General features: G+C 35.8%; 1 protein-coding gene across 1 annotated transcript in view; it reads right to left on the bottom strand.

The window, feature by feature from the left end:
- The window catches only part of LOC123840983 (phospholipid-transporting ATPase ABCA3-like), a 172070-nt gene that overhangs the window by 60547 nt on the left and 93695 nt on the right, over positions 1 to 17828 (bottom strand). Inside the window, exon 16 of the mRNA XM_064590316.1 lies at positions 10774 to 10872. Coding sequence (XP_064446386.1) covers positions 10774 to 10872 — 99 coding nt within the window. The remainder of the gene's footprint in view (positions 1 to 10773; positions 10873 to 17828) is intronic.

Here is a 17828-nt window from a genome sequence, read left to right as displayed (position 1 = left end):
ATACAAAAAAAGCATCAAATACTGATTTGGTCTGACAACAATGTTTTAAATTCAAGGTAGTATTTGTGCTATCTCTGGTCACTGTGATACTATAGTAATAGATACCACTGAAGACAAGTATGGTTTTTACCTTGACTTTTTTCTCTAACTCCTTTATTAGGTTTTTACTAATTTTGATATACTTATAAGACATATTCAATGTGAAAAGTTTTAAAAATTACAATAAGCCAAAGGAAAAAAATACTCAAGATCTTATGATTCAGGCAGACGCAAATGACATTTTTCTATATCTACATATGCACAGGCATGAATGTATGTATATACATACATAAAGGCAAAATTCGGATTATGCTATAATATTACATTGTTATGAAACTTGCTTCTAAAATTATTTACATTCATTTTAGGTGTTGGGAAAATTGGACAGCCACATGCAGAAGAATGAAACTGGACCACAATAAACTCAAAATGGATGGAAGACCTAAATGTGAGACAGGAATCCATCAAAATCCTAGAGGAGAACACAGGCAGCAACCTCTCTGACCTCAGATGCAGCAACTTCTTGCTAGACACATCTCTAGAGACAAGGGAAACAAAAGCAAAAAAGAACTACTGCACAGGTAAGGAAACAGTCAACAAAACTAAAAGGCAATCTACAGAATGGGAGAAGATATTTGCAAATGAAAGGTCAGATAAAAGGCTAGTATCCAAAACCAACAAAGAACTTATCAAATTCAACACCGCCCCCCCAAAAAATTCCATCAAGAAATGGACAGAAGACACAAAAAGATATCTCTGCAAAGAAGACCTACAAATGGCCAACAAACACATGAAAAAATGCTCAACATCACTCAGCATCAGGGAACTACAAATCAAAACCACTATAAGATACCACCTCACACCAGTCAGAATGGCTAAAATGAACAACACAGTAAAAAAACCGATGTTGGCAGGGATGCAGAGAAAGGGGAACTCTCTTATGGTGAGCACTGGGTGTTATATGTAAGTGATGAACCACTAAATTCTACTCCTGAAACCAATATTATACTACATGTTAACTAACTAGAATTTTTTTTTTTTTTAAGAGAGAGAGAAAGAGTGTGGGCAGCGTGGGGGAGGGGCAGAGGAAGAGGAAGAGCTAGAATCCCATGTAGGCTCCACAACCAGCACAAAGCCTGATACAGGGCTCAATCTCACAACCCCAAGTTCAGAGAAGTCTGACTTCTGCTTAACTTCCGCTTAACTGACTGAGCCACCCAGGTGCCCTAACTAACTAGAATTTAAATAAAAATGTGTAACAAAAAAAAAAGAAAGAAAGAAAGAAAGAAAAGCTAATTCAATGTTTAAAAAAAAAAAGAAAATCACAAACCAGTATCTCATGAACATAAATGCAAAAACTCTGAACAAAATTTTAAATCAAAAACAATATGATAATAAAACAAAATTAACGATACATCATAACTAAATAGGGTTTATTCCAGTAATACAAGGGTTGGTTTAATGTTTTAACATTAAAAAATTTGTTAATGTAATTTGCCATTTTATGAAACTAAAAAAGAAAAGGCACTTAATCACCTCATTAGATGCAGAAAAAGCATTTGACAAAATCCAACATTCATTCCTGATAAAAACTCTCATTAATATAGGAATGGAAGAGATCTTTCTCAAACTGATAAAGGGCATCTACAAAAACCTACAGCTTGCATCATACTTACTTATGAAAAACTGAATGTTTTCTAAGTTCAGAAACAAGAAAGCGATATTGTTAACTACTTCCATTCAAGATTTTACTCCCATTGCAGGGGTAAGAAAATGAAATATCCAAAAGTCAGTTGTTTTCTATATACTAGTAAGGAACAATCTGAAATTGAAATTTTAAAAAATGCCATCTTCAATGGCATCTAAAAATGAAAAATACTTAGGGATGAATCTGACAAAAGATGTATAAAATCTATGCAGTAAAGCATTACTGAGAAAAATTAAAGAAGATTAAAATAAATGCAGATATACTATACTATGTTCAGTTAGAAGACTCAGTATTTTAAAGATATAAATTCTCTCCAAATTGACCCATGGTTTCCAACCAGATCAATTCCAGCCAGATCAACCAGCATGCCAGAAGAAGTTTTTGTAACAATTGATCAGCTCATTCTAAAATTTCTGACTCAATAAAAAGGACTTAGAATGGGCAAAATAACTTTGTCAATGCATTTATCCAGTATTGTGCTGATGAAAAGGAAAGAAGAACTCTCAAGTCCTGCCAATTATATAGTGAGCTGGTTCTACTGCAACTGGTGAATACATGGCAACAACCAGTGAGTTGAAAATACCCACCTTCCACAATCTAGAAATTCCACTGTTAGATATACACTCTATAGAAATCTCACATATTTGCCCAGAAGACAGATACACAGATATTCATTGAAGTGTGTAATAGCAAAATACTGGAATAAATAATACAATGTAATAATAAAATATGATACCTATGTAATGAAATATGATATATATCAATTGGAAGGAATGAACTAAATCTCTATACAAATGTCAATGTGGAGAGATATAAAATGTCTAATTTTTTTAGAGGAAAAAAAGCATTTTGCAGGACTGTTAAAATAAAACTATACATGTTTATGGATGCATAAATGCATATACAGTAATATTAAAATATATATAATTTCTCCACTGTAAAATTACCTTTTCTCCCCCATTTTGTACTCTGTTCTTTAGAAGCATGTCATTAGACACAGATCATACTCAAGGGGAGGAGGGACTGAATACATACACCTCCTGGAGGGAGTAGTATCTATAACATTATCTGGAATTCTACAAGGAAGATTTGTCTCTCTTCTCCATTTATTCATTCAGTCCTCTATTTATATCTGTATGGATGCATGTAATACTACCTTGGCCAGGTATCAAAGTAATAGTTAAATCACAGTGATATGTCATGTTAATATCATGTACCACCCTCCTTGATATGATAAGAGGAAGAGGGCACTTCATCTCTGCAATATTCTTCGCAAAAAGCCATAACCCCATTCTAACCATGAGAAAAACATAAGACAAACCCAAACTGAGGAACATTATACAAAACACCTAATCAGAATGTCCAAGGTTATGAAAAACAAGGAAGATGTAAGAAACTCTCACAAACCAAAGGAGACTGAAGAGATATAATGGCTAAATATAGCATACACTGGATGGGATCCTGGAACAGAAAATGGACTTTAGTGGAAAAACTAGTGAAATGTGAATAAAATGTGGAGTTTAATTAATAGCAATTTGCCAACGTTGGTTTCTTAGTCATGACAAATGTACCATGGTAATGAAGGATGTTAACAACAGGGAAACTGTGTGAGGGGTGTACAGGATCTCTGTATTATCTTTGCTACTTTTCTGTAAATCTAAAGCTATTCTATCATTAAAAGTTTGTAGCATTTTTATCATACAGTAGATCCATCCATTTGCTATACTTTTTTGAGTTGTCCTACATGCAAGTACATGTTTTTAATGTTGTCTGTCTTCTGTGCTGTTCCTGTAAGTTTGATATTAAAATACATTAAACTATAAAAAAAAGTTTATTTAAAAAGTATCTGGAAGATTACATACCAAACATAGTTGACTTGATGGAAGAGGTGGGAGGAAATGGGATTGACAATTTTGTTCAAAGATGATTTAAATTTCTTTGTAATATATTTTTAAAATTGGTTCAAACTAACAAAATGTTAAAATTTCCTGAGGTGGGGAAGTGGGTGTTTTCTTACATTTACTCTTTTTCTGTACAGAAAACTTTAAAGGAAAATGTTTGGCTAAATAAAATCTAAACATCTCATGTATCAGAAAATACTTCAACAAGATTAAAAAGACAAATGACACAGATTAATTATAATAAATAGGAATATCTTCTAAATCCAAAAGGAAAATATGAAAACATAATATGAAATTAGACAAGTGATAAAAAATAATTCACAAAAGAATAACAATAAATGGTCAAATTAATTCAAATGAATTAAAAATAAAACAGCCAATCATAAAAAAAATACTGTTTTGGTGAATATGTGGTGGAAATAGGAAGGTCTTATAAACTGACATGGATATGTTAGTACACTTCCTTCTGCAGGGCAATTTGACAAGATAAGTTGTAAAATGTGAATATTCTACATCTGCAATTTTTAAAAAAATTTTATTTTATTATGTTATGTTATTCACCATACAATAAATCATTAGTTTTTGATGTAGTGCTCCACGATTCATTGTTTTCGTTTAACACCCAGTGCTCCATGCAGTATGTGCCCTCCTTAATACCCATCACCGGGCTAACCCATGCCCTCCCCCCCCCTCTAAAACCCTCAGTTTCTCGGAGTCCATAGTCTCTCATGGTTCATCTCTCCCTCCGATTTCCCCCCCTTCATTTTTCCCTTCCTTCCCTTAATGTCCTCCAAGCTATTCCTTACGTTCCACAAATAAGTGAAACCATATGATAATTGACTTTCTCTGCTTGACTTATTTCACTTAGCATAATCTCCTCCAGTCCCATCCATGTTGATGTAAAAGTTGGGTATTCATCTTTTCTGATGGCTGAGTAATATTCCATTGTATATATGGACCACATCTTCTTTATCCATTCATCTGTTGAAGGGCATCTCGGCTCTTTCCACGGTTTCACTATCGCGGACATTGCTGTTATGAACATTGGGGTGCATATGGCCCTTCTTTTCACTACATCTGTGTCTTTGGGGTAAATACCCAGGAGTGCAATTGCTGGGTCATAGGCTAGCTCTAGTTTTAATTTTCTGAGGCACCACCACTCTGTTTTCCAAAGTGGCTGTACCAACTTGCATTCCCGCCAACAGCGTAAGAGGGTTCCCCTTTCTCCACAACCTCTCCAATATTTGTTGTTTCTTGCCTTGTCAATGTTTGCCATTCTAACTGGTTTAGGCGATATCTCAGTGTGGTTTTGATTTGAATTTCCCTGATGGCTAATGATGATGAACATTTTTTCATGTGTCTGTTAGCCATTTGTATGTCTTCTTCAGAGAAGTGTCTATTCATGTCTTCTGCCCATTTTGTGACTTGATTATTTGTTTTTTGGGTGTTGAGTTTGAGAAGTTCTTTATAGATCTTGGATACCAGCCCTTTATTTGTGTAGTGTCATTTGCAAATATCTTCTCCCATTCTGTGGGTTGCCTCTTTGTTTTGTTGACTGTTTCTTTTGCTGTGCAGAAGCTTTTTATCTTGATGAAGTCCCAAAAGCTCATTTTTGCTTTAGTTTCACTAGCTTTTGGAGATGTATCTTGAAAGAATTTGCTGTGGCCGATGTCAAAGAGTTTACTGCCTATGTTCTCCTCTAGGATTTTGATGGATTCCTGTCTCACATTGAGGTCTTTCATCTATTTTGAGTTTATCTTTGTGTATGGTGTTAGAGAATGGTCGAGTTTCATTCTTCTGTATATAGCTGTCCAATTTTCCCAGCACCATTTATTGAAGAGACCGTCTTTTTTCCATTGCATATTTTTTCCTGCTTTGTCAAAGATTATTTGACCATAGAGAACCTGGGTTCTCTATTCTGTTCCATTGGTCTATGTGTCTGTTTTTGTGCCAGTACCATGCTGTCTTGGTGATCACTGCTTTGTAATATAGCTTGAAATCGGGCAACGTGATGTCCCCATCTTTGTTTTTCTTTTTCAACATTTCCTTGGTGATTCAGGGTCTTTTCTGATTCCATACAAATTTTAGGATTATTTGTTCCAGCACTTTGAAAAATGACATCTGCAATTTTATTCTTTGTAGGTAATGATATATGTGTTCATCACAGCATTGTTCATCACAGCATTGTTTGTAATAATAAAAAGTTAAAGCAATCTAAATAATTGGCCAATACACTGGCACATCTGTACAGTAAAATGAAATTCAGTAGTCATTAGAAATGATGCTGGAAGTATATAGGCACTAAAATGAATGTAAATAATATTATTTATTTAAAAAAATTTTTAATTTAACATTTTTAAAATGTTAAACATAAACATAATTTAAAATTTTAATTTAAGTTAACATATACTATATTATATGTAGAATTTAATGATTCATCAGTTGCATATAACACCCAGTGCTCATTACAAGTGCCCTCCTTAATGCCCATCACCCAATTACCCCATCCTCCCCGACTCCCCTCTCACAACCCTGAGTTTGTTTCCTAGAGTTAAAAGTCTCTTGTGGTTTGCCTCCCTCTTTGTTTTCACCTAATTTAATTTTTCTTCCCTTTCCCTATGTTCATCTGTTTTAATTCTTAAATTCCACTTATGACTGAAATCATATGGTATTTGTCTTTCTCTGACTGACTTATTTCTCTGACTGGCTTAGCATGATACCCTCTAGTTCCATCCACATTGTTGCAATGGCAAGATTTCATTCTTTTTGATGGCTGAGTAATATTCCATTGTATATATATACCATATCTTCTTTATTCAATCATCTGTTGATGGACATCTAGGGTCTTTCTATATCTTGGCTATTTTGGACATTGCTACTATAAATATTGGGGTGCATGTGCCCCTTGGGATCATTATGTTTGTATCCTTTGGATAAATACCTAGTAGTGCAGTTGCTGGGTTGTAGAGTAGTTCTATTTTTAACTCTTTGAGGAAACTCCATACTGTTTTCCAGAGTGGCTGCACCAGTTTGCATTCCCACCAACAGTGTAAAAGGTTTCCCATTCTCCGCATCCCCACCAATATCTGTTGTTTCCTGTGTTGTTCATTTTAGCCATTCTATAGGAGATGGTATCTTATAGTGATTTTGATTTGTATTTCCCTGACGATACATCTTTTCATGTGTCTGTTAGCCATCTCGATGTCTTCTTTGGAAAACTGTCTATTCGAGTAAAGAAAGGGTTAATGTACAGGAAGGGAGAAATAGGGGGCCCCTGACTAGGCTCTGAAACTATTCCTAGCAGGCAGAAGCACTAAGATAGAGTGAACAAGAGATAAGGGAATAAACCTGACTACCTATTCCTGGATGTTAGGGAGTATTTTTCTTTGGCAGCTACATTGTAATCACAGAAAATGACCAGAACTCAAAGAAGTAAGTAATTAAAGATGTTAGCAGTAGTCCTTTCTCAAATCAAGACAGTATAAGAATCTCAAGGCCACAAGCTTTCTGGTCAAGTTTTCAATAAAAGACCAGCCCTAAAAACCCTCAGTGGCAACCCATTCAGGTCTTCTCTCAATCTAGAGATCTTTTTCTTTCCTTTATGCTCTCACCTTCACTTAATAAACGTACACCTCACTTCACCCTTTTGTGTCCATGAGATTCATTCTTCAACTCCATGAGACAAGAACCCTGAAATCCTCCAACAATGTGCCCATTTCTTAATTGGATTACTTGTTTTTGGGTATTGAGTTTGATAAGTACTTTACAGATTTTTGATAAAAACCCTTATCAGACATGTCATTTGCAAATATCTTCTCCCATTACATAGGTTGACTTTTAGTTTTGTTGATAGTTCCCTTTGCTGGACAGAAGCTTTTTATCTTGATGAAGTCCCAATAGTTCATTTTTATTTTTGTTTCCCTTGCTTCCAGTGATGTGTCTAGTAAGAAGTTACTGCAGCCAAGGTCAAGGAGGTTGCTGCCTCTGTTCTCCTATTGTTGGTTCCCTGTCTCACATTGAGGTGTCTCATCGATTTTGTATTTATTTTTGTGTATGGTGTAAGAAAGTGGCCCAGTTTCATTCTTCTACATTGCAGTCCAGTTTTCCCAACTCCATTTGTTGAAAAGACTGTCATTTTTCCATTGGATATTCTTTCCTGCTTTGTCGAGGATTAGTTGACCATACAGTTTTAGGCCCATTTCTGGGTTTTCTATTATGTTCCATTGATCTATGTGTCTGTTTTTGTGCCAGTATCATACTGTTCTGATGACTACGGCTTTGTAATATAGCTTGAAATTCAGAATTGTGATACCTCCAGCTTTGCTTTTTTTTTTCAAGATTGCTTTGGCTAGTCAAGGTCTTTTGTGGTTCCATACAAATTTTAGGATTATTGAAGATGTATTTATTCATTTGAGAGAGAGAGAGAGGGAGAGAGAGTTCATGTGCAAGTTGGTGGAGGGGGAGAGGAAGAGAGAGAATCCTCAAGTAGACTCCCTGCTTTGCTGAGTGGGAAGCCTGACACGGGGCTCAATCCCAGGCCCTGAGATCATAACCTGATCAGAAATCAAGAGCTGGACGCTTAACCGACTGAGCCACTGAGGCACCCCTTAAGATTAATTGTTCTAGCTCTGTGAAAAATGCTGTTGTTATTTTGACAGGGATTACATTAAATGTGTAGATTGCTTTAGGTAGTATAGACATTTTAACATCATTTGTTATTCCAATCCATGAGCATGGAATGTTATTCCATTTCTTTGTGTCCTCTTCAATTTCTTTCATACATGTTCTATAGTTTTCAGAGTACAAGATCTTCTACCTCCTTGGTTAGGTTTATTACTAGGTATCTTAGGTTTTTTGGTACTATTGTTTTTTGTTTGTTTGTTTGTTAGCTTTTGTTTTTAAGTAATCTCTATACCCAACATGGGGCTAAAACTCAAAACCTGACATCAAGAGTCACGTGCTCCTCTGACAAGCCAGCCAGGCACCCCAGTTTTTAGTGCAATTGTAAATGGGATTGATTCCTTGATTTCTCTTTCTGCTGCTTCATTATTGGTATAGAAATGCAACAGATTTCTGTACATTGATTTTGCATCCTGTGACTTTGCTGAATTTGTTTATCAGTGGAGTCTTTTTGGTGGAATTTTTGAGGTTTTCTACATAGAGTATCATGTCATCAGTGAATAATTAATGTTTGACTCCTTCCTTGCTGATATGGATGCCTTTTATTTTCTTTTTGTTGTCTGACTGCTGAGGCTATGACTTCTAGTACTAAGTTAAACAGTAATGATGAGAGTGGACATCCCTGTCTTGTTCCTGACCATCCTCAGCTTTTCCCCATTGAGGATGATATCAGCTGTGGGCCTTTCATATATGGCCTTTATGATGTTGAGGTATGTTCCATCTATCCCTACTTTGTTGAGAGTTTTTATCAAGAATGAATACTGTACTTTGTCAAATGCTTTTTCTGCATCTATTGAGAGGATCATATGGTTCTTATTCTTTCTTTTATTAATTTAGTGTATCATGTTGATTTATTTGTGAATATTGAACCACCCTTGTAGCCCAGGAATAAATCCCACCTGATTAAGGTGAATAATTCTTTTAATGTACTGCTAAATTTGATTTGCTAGTATCTTGATAATTTTTGCATACATGTTCATCAGGGACACTGGCCTATAATCCTCCTTTTTATTGGGTCTTTGTCTGGTTTTGGAATCAAAGTAATGCTGGCCTCATAGAATGAGTTTGGAAGTTTTCCTTCCATTTCTATTTTTTGGAACAGTTTGAGAATAGGTATTAACTCTTCTTTAAATGTCTGGTAGAATTCTCCTGGGAAACCATCTGGCCCTGGACTTTTGGTTTGTTAGGAGATTTTTTATTATACTGATTCAATTTATTTGCTGTTTATGGGTCTGTTCAAATTTCTATTTCTTCCTGTTTCAGTTTTGGTAGTTTGTAGGTTTCTAGGAATTTATCCATTTCTTCCAGATTGCCCAGTTTGTTAACATATAATTTTTCATAATATTCTCTTATAATTGTACTTCTGTGGTATTGGTTGTGATCTCTCCTCCTTCATTCATGTTTTTATTTATTTGGGTTCTTTCTCTTTTCTTTTTGATAAGTCTGGCTAGGGGTTTATCAATTTTATTAATTCTTTCAAAGAACCAGCTCTTAATTTTATTGATCTGTTTCTACTGGTGCTTTTTTGTTATTGTTGTTGCTTCCGTATCATTTATTTCTCCTCTATTCTTTATTATTTTCCTTTTTCTTCTGGCTTTAGGCTTTATTTGCTGTTCCTTTTCTAGTTCTTTTAGATGTAAGTTAGGTTGTGTATTTGAGACTTTTCTTACTTCTTGAGGTAGGCCTGTATTGCAAAATACTTCCCTTAGTCACTACTCCATGAAGCAGTGAGACTGACAAGATTGTTTCTAAACCTGAGAAAATGAAGTCTAGAAATTCCAGAAAAGACTTTTTGTGAGGTCTTTTGACTGCTAACCAGTCAGCCTTTTCTTAGCAGTATCCTGAAATCCCTGGGCATATTCTCTTTGAGTTTTCACACAGTGCAAGGTAATCTAGACCATAAACCATGGACAATTTAAGTAGGTTACAGAGACATGATTAGATTCAAGATTTTAAAGTCATCCTCAGTAAGACCTCCAATTTAGATACTGGACTTCTGCTGTGACCACATAAATTCTCTTTGCTCTAGGCCAATCCTAACCCCCTACTCCCAAAAGGCACTGGCACTCAAACACAAACCCGAAAGTTTCATAAATAACCTTCCTACATAATACTCCTCTACCCTAGGTATTTAGTACCTGGGTTTAGTTGTTATCCACAGTTCCATAGCCTCATGATTTGCAGGGAAGATCCTGTCTCCCCAGCTCACTGAACTGCTGTTCTCACCTGAGTCCCATGATTTATAGCAGCCTCGGCCCATCAGAGCAGCAAGGGACATACACTGGTCTGTTGGCATTCATAGAAGATTATCATACCTAACAATCTAATACTATTTCTTCAATTACCCCAGCCCCATACAGGATGGGGCTTGATTTCAAAAAGAAATCTGATTATAGAGGAAAAGATTTTTCCTCTCTCCTGCCCCCCCAAAGCATCATTACTCACCTAAGGAAAACTTCTTCCATGGTAGTGATTGAGACGCCAAAGCTACCAATGCCCAGCTCTTTCTGCCTGTTTTCCAGATCAGTAAGCAGGTCTTTAAACCTAGAAGAAGAAGAGAGAAAGCTACCACCAAAACAGATTACTTTCATATTAGTATTTCTTGCTCCTAATTAATTTCCTTCAGCAGTGGGAAAAATGTAGCTCATCCTTCACTGCAATGCTTGTTACAGTTCCCATAGCTCTGATGAATCAAAATGTGGAACATATAAAGGGAAAAAACTACCAAACTGCTATCATAAACTGCTTCCTGGTTTTCTGATAAAATTATCAACTGACTTTCTCTACATATTAACATTCGACTCTAAGATTTGATTTACTTAATATATGCCATAGTTCCTATAAAATACCAAATCAAAAAAGAAAAATGTTTTCAAATTATTTGAAGAAGAAACTTAACACAGAAAATGAAGTAAAAATAACAGAAAGCAGGGGCTGGAAGAGAACGTTTCCTCACATTACCAGTAAGTTTTGTGCCATTTCAGGAAGATGTGATGGAGTGTCATGAAGCTTTCTGAAGAATAGTTTTTTTCCCCGAGATTTATTTTTCTCTACTTTAGAAGATCATCCACTCCAGAAACCTAGTCAGTTGTTGAACCTATCTCTACTATGTTTTCTCTAAGGAATGAATATGACCACAAAAAGGAGACTGAAAATTCTCCATTTTGGAAAATTCTATCAAAATTTTCTCTATTTTTTGAGCCGAACATTAGATTCAATTCACTCTATCTCATAATTAGTGGGAAAAGTAAGTTTCAGAATATTACTCTGACATGCTTATCAAGATAATAATAAATATGCATGTAATATGCACACATGTATATCAGTATATGCACAGCAAAATCTTCTAAAATTTTTAAAAATTCTGAACCACTTTATTGAGGCATGATTGACATACATACATACATATAAACTGTACATGTTCAATATACACCATCAAGGCCATAGACAGATTCATCACCTCCCCAAATTTCCTATTTCATTTATTCATTCTTTCATTCATCCATTCATTTTTGTAGTAAGAACACAATATAAGATCTACCCTTGTGGAAAATTTTAAGCACACAATACAACATTGTTAAAAAACAAACAAACAAACAAAAAAATACAACATTGTTAGCCAAAGGCACTATGCTGTTTAGTAAATCTCCAGAACTTACAGTTATTAAAAAAACCTGAAACTTTGGATCCTTCACAATCTCCTCCCCATTTTTCTCTCCCCACAGCTCCTGGAAGCCATGATTCTACTCCCTACTTCTATGAGTTTGACTATTTTTGATTCCACATATAAGGGAAATCATATAGTATTTGTCTTTTTGTGTCTGGTTTATATCACTTAGTATAATGTCTTCTAGATCTGGCCAACCATATTGTCACAAATGGCGGGATTTTCTTCTTTAAGGCTGAATAATATTTCATGGTATGTACATACCAATTTTCTTTATCTGTTCATCCATAGATGGACATTTAGTTTGTTTCCATATCTTGGTTACTGTGAATAATGCTGCAATAAACACGAGAGAGCAAATGTGTCTCTTTGAGATCCTGGTTTCAATTCCTTTTGATAAATACCCAGAAGTGGGATTGCTGAATCATATGGTAGCTCTATTTTTAATTTTTTTTGAATAATCTCCATACTATTTTCTGCGTAAAAAAATCTTAAGCAATATACAACAAACTCAAATCTTAAGAGTAACTATATCTAAGGAGAAGGATTATGGGATCCTTTTTTTAATTCATTCATTGTTGTAATGAGAAACTTTAGTAGTAATTGTGTTTTCATGTATATATGTTGGTTAAACAGCAGACTCTGGCCTCTTTAGGGCTGGTGAAATCAGAAAACAAAACAAAAAATTTTAATGAATCCTCAAGCATTATTATCCTTTTTTCTCATGAAAAAAGTAGTAAATACAGAAAATGTGGATAATACAAATATTTAAAGAAGAAAATAAAAAGTTTTACTACCCAGAAAAAAACACCACTGTTAACAATGTGATATACTATTTTTTAACTTTTTTTCCTTATTTTGCATATTAGTATCCTACATTATAGGATTCTATACCCAAATCTTAAATTTAATGTTATGCGTATTTTTCTATGAAAATATAAATTCCAAAGATTGATTCATATTCCATTCTATGAATGTTTTATAATTGAATTAAGTTTTCTTTATTGTTGGGAATTTAGATGTTTCTAGATGTTTCCTTAGAAAACAATTATGTCCTGGAATTGTTGGGTCAAACTTTATGAATATTTTTAAGAGTTTCCCACTATGAGTATATAAAGAGGAAATTTCACAAAATGATTATCAACATTTACCATTATCATTTCAGAAGTGTTTCTTCCTTGGGGCACCTGGGTGGCCCAGTCAGTTAAGTGTCAGGTCATGATCCTGGAGTCCTGGGGATCGAGCCCCATGTCGGCCTCCCTGCTCAGCAGGGGGTCTGCTTCTCCCTCTGCCCCTCCTCCCTGCTCCTTCTCTCTCTCTCTCTTGCTCGCTCACTCTCTCTCAAATAAATAAAATCTTAAAAAAGTTTTTCTTCCTCTAAAAGCAAAAAAAAAAAAAATTCTAATAAAATCTAGCTTAAATTTGTTCTTCTAGTATTACTAGTGATTTAGAAGAATGTTCTATATATAGAGAAAATTTCCATATCTTTTAATGAAAATACTATTTTTCTTGATACAATTTAAATACTAATTTTCTTGATACAAAGTAATGTTTAACTATAGAACATTTAGAAACTATAGATAAAAATGTACAAATATAGGAGGATGACAGAGGAGGAAGATCCTGAACTCACTGCAGCCCATGCACACACCAAGGCAACAATTATTCATTCTGAAAGCAACCTGAAGACTGGCAGCACAGATCTTCCACAGCTAAAGACATAGAGTGAAGACCACATCAAGAAAGGAGGGAGAAGTGAAGATGTAGTCAGGAACCAAGAGGATTGAACCCCACACCAGACACCCCTGGCCCTGGGGACCCACACTGGAAAGATGAGTCCCCATAACATCTGGCTTTGAAAATGAGTGAGGCTTGACTCTGGAAGCTTTAAAAATTATTAGGCTTACCTCCTGAAGAATCAGAGGGCAACAGGAAACTGAGTCCCTGTTCTTAAAGAGCCAGCATACTAAATAACTTGGCCAGAGAAATAGCACAGATGTAGCAGCTTGAAAGGTGCCATAGGTATACGTGAAGATTTATTCACTAATTTAGGACATATGTCGGAGGTGGAAGGCAGGGATCTGCAGATTTCTCCAGGAACAAAAGTGCTTACAAGGCATCATTTTTCCTGCCTTCTCTCAACATAGATAGCCAGAAAGCTTACAGAAGCCAGCTCTAACACAATTTATCTACCTTGTTAGAACCGTGAGGTCCACCCCAACATTCCCTTGCAGATCCACACCACTTAACCCGACTGCCTCAGCAGGTGCTCCTGCAAAGTGATTCATGCTCTGGGGAGAGTGGGGAGATAACCCTGCACACCAGCACACCCACAATTCCTGCTGCCAGGCCTCTTAGTTGTCTGCACAGGGAAAAAGCCCTGCCCTTAAATGTGCCTGCAGATGTCACAGTGGCTAACTGCAGTGGGCCAGGCTGGCCATGCCCATGAGAAATCTGATGGTAGCTACAACTGGGCCTCTCATAGCATAGAGAGCAAACCCTGCCCAGTGCCCCAGCAGCAGGCAAGGCAGGCTGTGGCAGTCATAGCACTGAAGGCCAGCCCCACTTATCAGCAGGCCTACAGCAATCACAACTCAACCACAATAGGAAGGAGCATGTAGCCAACACAGGGGACACCCTTGGCACACCTAATTCTAGTGACCAGGGAAGATTGCATTACCTGGCACCACAGTATGCCTTCTACACAAGGCCACTTCTTTCAACACCAGGAGATGTAACTGACCTGCCTAATACATGGAAACAAAGAGAGTCAGACAAAATGACAGAGGAATATGTACCAAATAAAAGAGCAAGCCAAAATCACAGTAAAAGAGCTAAATGAAATGCAGATAGGCAATATGACTGCTCAAGAATTCAAAGTAATGGTCATAAAGATACTTGCTGCACTTAAGGAAAGAGCGGAATTCAGTGAAAACTTCAACAAAGAGATAGAAATTTTTGAAAGAACCAGTCAGAACTGAAGAATTTAATGACTGAAATGAAAAATACACTAGAAGGAATGAACAGCCGATTAGATGATGCAGAAGGATGAATGGATCAACAATCCTGAAGATAGAGTAATGGAAAGCAACCAAGATGAACAGCAAAAAGAAAAAAAAATAATAAAAATTAGAAAAGATTAAGGGACCTCTGTAACATCAACCATAATAACATTTGCATTATAGGGATCCCAGAAAGAGAAAGTGGGGGGAGAAAACTTATTTGAAGAAATAGTAGCTAAAAACTTCCCTAATCTAGGTAAGGTCCAGGAAGCACAGTAGGCCCCAAATAAGATGAAGCCAAGAAGGCCCACACCAAGACACATAGTAATTAAAGTGGCAAAAATTAATGATAGAGAATCTTAAAAACAGCAAGAGAAAAGTTACATAAAAGGGAAACCCCAAAAGGTAACCAGCTGATTTTTCAGCAGAAACTTTGTAGGCTAGAAGAAAGTGGCAATGATATATTCAAAGTGATGAAAGGAAAAAAGCTACAACCAAGAATACTCTATCCAGGAAGGATATCATTCAGAACTAAAGAAGAGACAAAGAGTTTCCCAGACAAATAAAAGTTAAAGGAGTTTCATTACCACTATACCAGCCTTACAAGATGCTAAAGGGATTTAAGTGAAAAGAAAAGGTGATGACAATCTGTAAGAAAATTATGAAAAGAAAAATATCTCACTGGTAAAAGTGAACATATGATAAAGGTAGTAGATTAATGACTTATAATGCCAGTATTGAGGTTAAATCACAAAAGTAATAAAATCAATTATATCTACAAATTTAGTCAAGAGATACACAAAATAAAAAGATAAAAATGAAATCACATACATAAAACATGCAAGAGGAAGTAAAAATTTACTGCTTTTAAAACATGTTCAAACTTAAGTAATCATCAACTTAAGACACAAAGCTGCACATGTTAAGATGCTATATATGAACCCCATGGTAACCACAAATCAAAAACCTGTAATACTCTCTCTCTGTCAAATAAATAAATAAAATCTTAAAAAAAAAAAAATAGGGAGCCTGGGTGGCTCAGTCGTTAAGCGTCTGCCTTTGGCTCAGGTCATGATCCCAGGGTCCTGGGATCGAGTCCCACATCGGGCTCCCTGCTAGGCAGGAGGCCTGCTTCTCCCTCACCCACACCCCCTGCTTGTGTTCCTGCTCTTGCTCTCTCTCTCCCTGTCAAATAAATAAATAAAATCTTAAAAAAAAAAAACCTGTAATAGATACACAAAAAAGAAAAAGAAAGGAGTTTAAGCATAACACTAAGGAAAACCATCAAACCACAAGGGAAGACAGAAAGAGAAGGAAGGAAGGAACAGAGAACTATAAAAACAACCAGGTAACAACAAAATTGCAGTAAGTGCACACTTATCAATAATTACTTTAAATGTAAGGGGACAAATGCTCCAATCAAAAGACATAGGGTGACTGAATGGATAAAAAAAACAAGACCCATCTATATGCTGCCTACAAGAGACTCTCTTCAGACCTTAAGACACATCAGTTAAACATCTGACTCTAGATTTTGACTCAAGTCATGATCTCAGGGTCATGAGATTGAGCCCTGCATTGGGCTCTGCCGCACTGGGTGTGGAGCCTGCTTGAGATTCTCTCTGCCCCTCCCCTGCTCACATGCACTCTTTCTCTCTCTCTCTGTCTTTGGAAAGAAAAGAAAAAAAGAAAGAAAGAGAGAGAGAGAAAGAAAGAAAGAAAGAAAGAAAGAAAGAAAGAAAGAAAGAAAGAAAGAAAGAGAAAGAAAGAAAAAGAAGAAAGAAAGAAGAAAGAAAAGAAAGAAAGAAAGAAAGAAAGAAAGAAAGAAAGAAAGAAAGAAAGAAGGAAGGAAGGAAAGAAAGAAAGAAAGAAAGAAGGAAAGATGGAGGAGGGAGGGAAGGAAGGAGGGAGGGAGGGAAGAAGGAAGGAAAGAAGGAAGAAGGAAAAACAAAGAAAATTCAGTGCTAAAAAATGAAAGTGAAGGGATGGAAAAAGATATTCCAGTGCAACAACAGTCATATCTGTGCACTTTTCCCTCCATGCTCCAGCCACACCGGCCTTTGTCTAGGCTCTCAAATGTGACATGTCCCTTTTTGTTTCTGATATTTTTTCCTCCAAAAATTGTTTCTAACCCACCTCCTCTCCTACCTAAATTTTATTCGTCATTTGGATATTGGCTTACACGTTGCTCACTTTTCCTGAGGATTCCAATATAAGAGCACCTTACACTTCCATAAATAACTTTTTATAATTGTGATTCATCAATGATTATTTCACCCATCCGTCAAGTATTTAGGTAGTGTCAACTATGTGCTAGGCAATGTTCTGGGTCCAGGAGACACAGAAGTGAACAAAACTATGTCCCTGATACAACATTTTAGTGTAAGACAATACAATAAACAAATAAATGAATAATATGATGTCAGGCAGTTTATCAACCTTTCCTCTTTTTCATCCAGAGTAATGGTTACTATTCATCCCTGTATCCATTGCACAATATAGAACTATATAAATTTTAAAAATTTGGAAACTTTCTTCTTCATTATCTCAGTTAAGATTAAAGAGAACACTGTGAATCTACATCAAGCAATCATGAAAAGAAAAAATTACATACAAAAATCCCATTTGGATTTGCCTATTCTGAACATGTCATATAAATGGAATTATACAATATGTGGCCTTTTGTGTCTAGCTTCTTTCACTTGTCTTAATGACTTCAAAGTTCATCCATGTTGTAGCATGTATAACATTTCAGTCCTTTTTATAGTTGAATAACATTCCATTATATGGATACACCACATTTTATTTGTCCATACATGAATCAATGGACA

The sequence above is a fragment of the Mirounga angustirostris genome, unplaced genomic scaffold (genome assembly GCF_029215605.1).
Source record: "Mirounga angustirostris isolate CCGP_5_RB_7025 unplaced genomic scaffold, mMirAng1.0.hap1 SCAF_5, whole genome shotgun sequence".
Taxonomy (NCBI): Eukaryota; Metazoa; Chordata; class Mammalia; order Carnivora; family Phocidae; genus Mirounga; species Mirounga angustirostris.
Note: the sequence above shows the minus strand (reverse complement) of the source record. Positions and strands in the feature narration are given on the sequence as shown.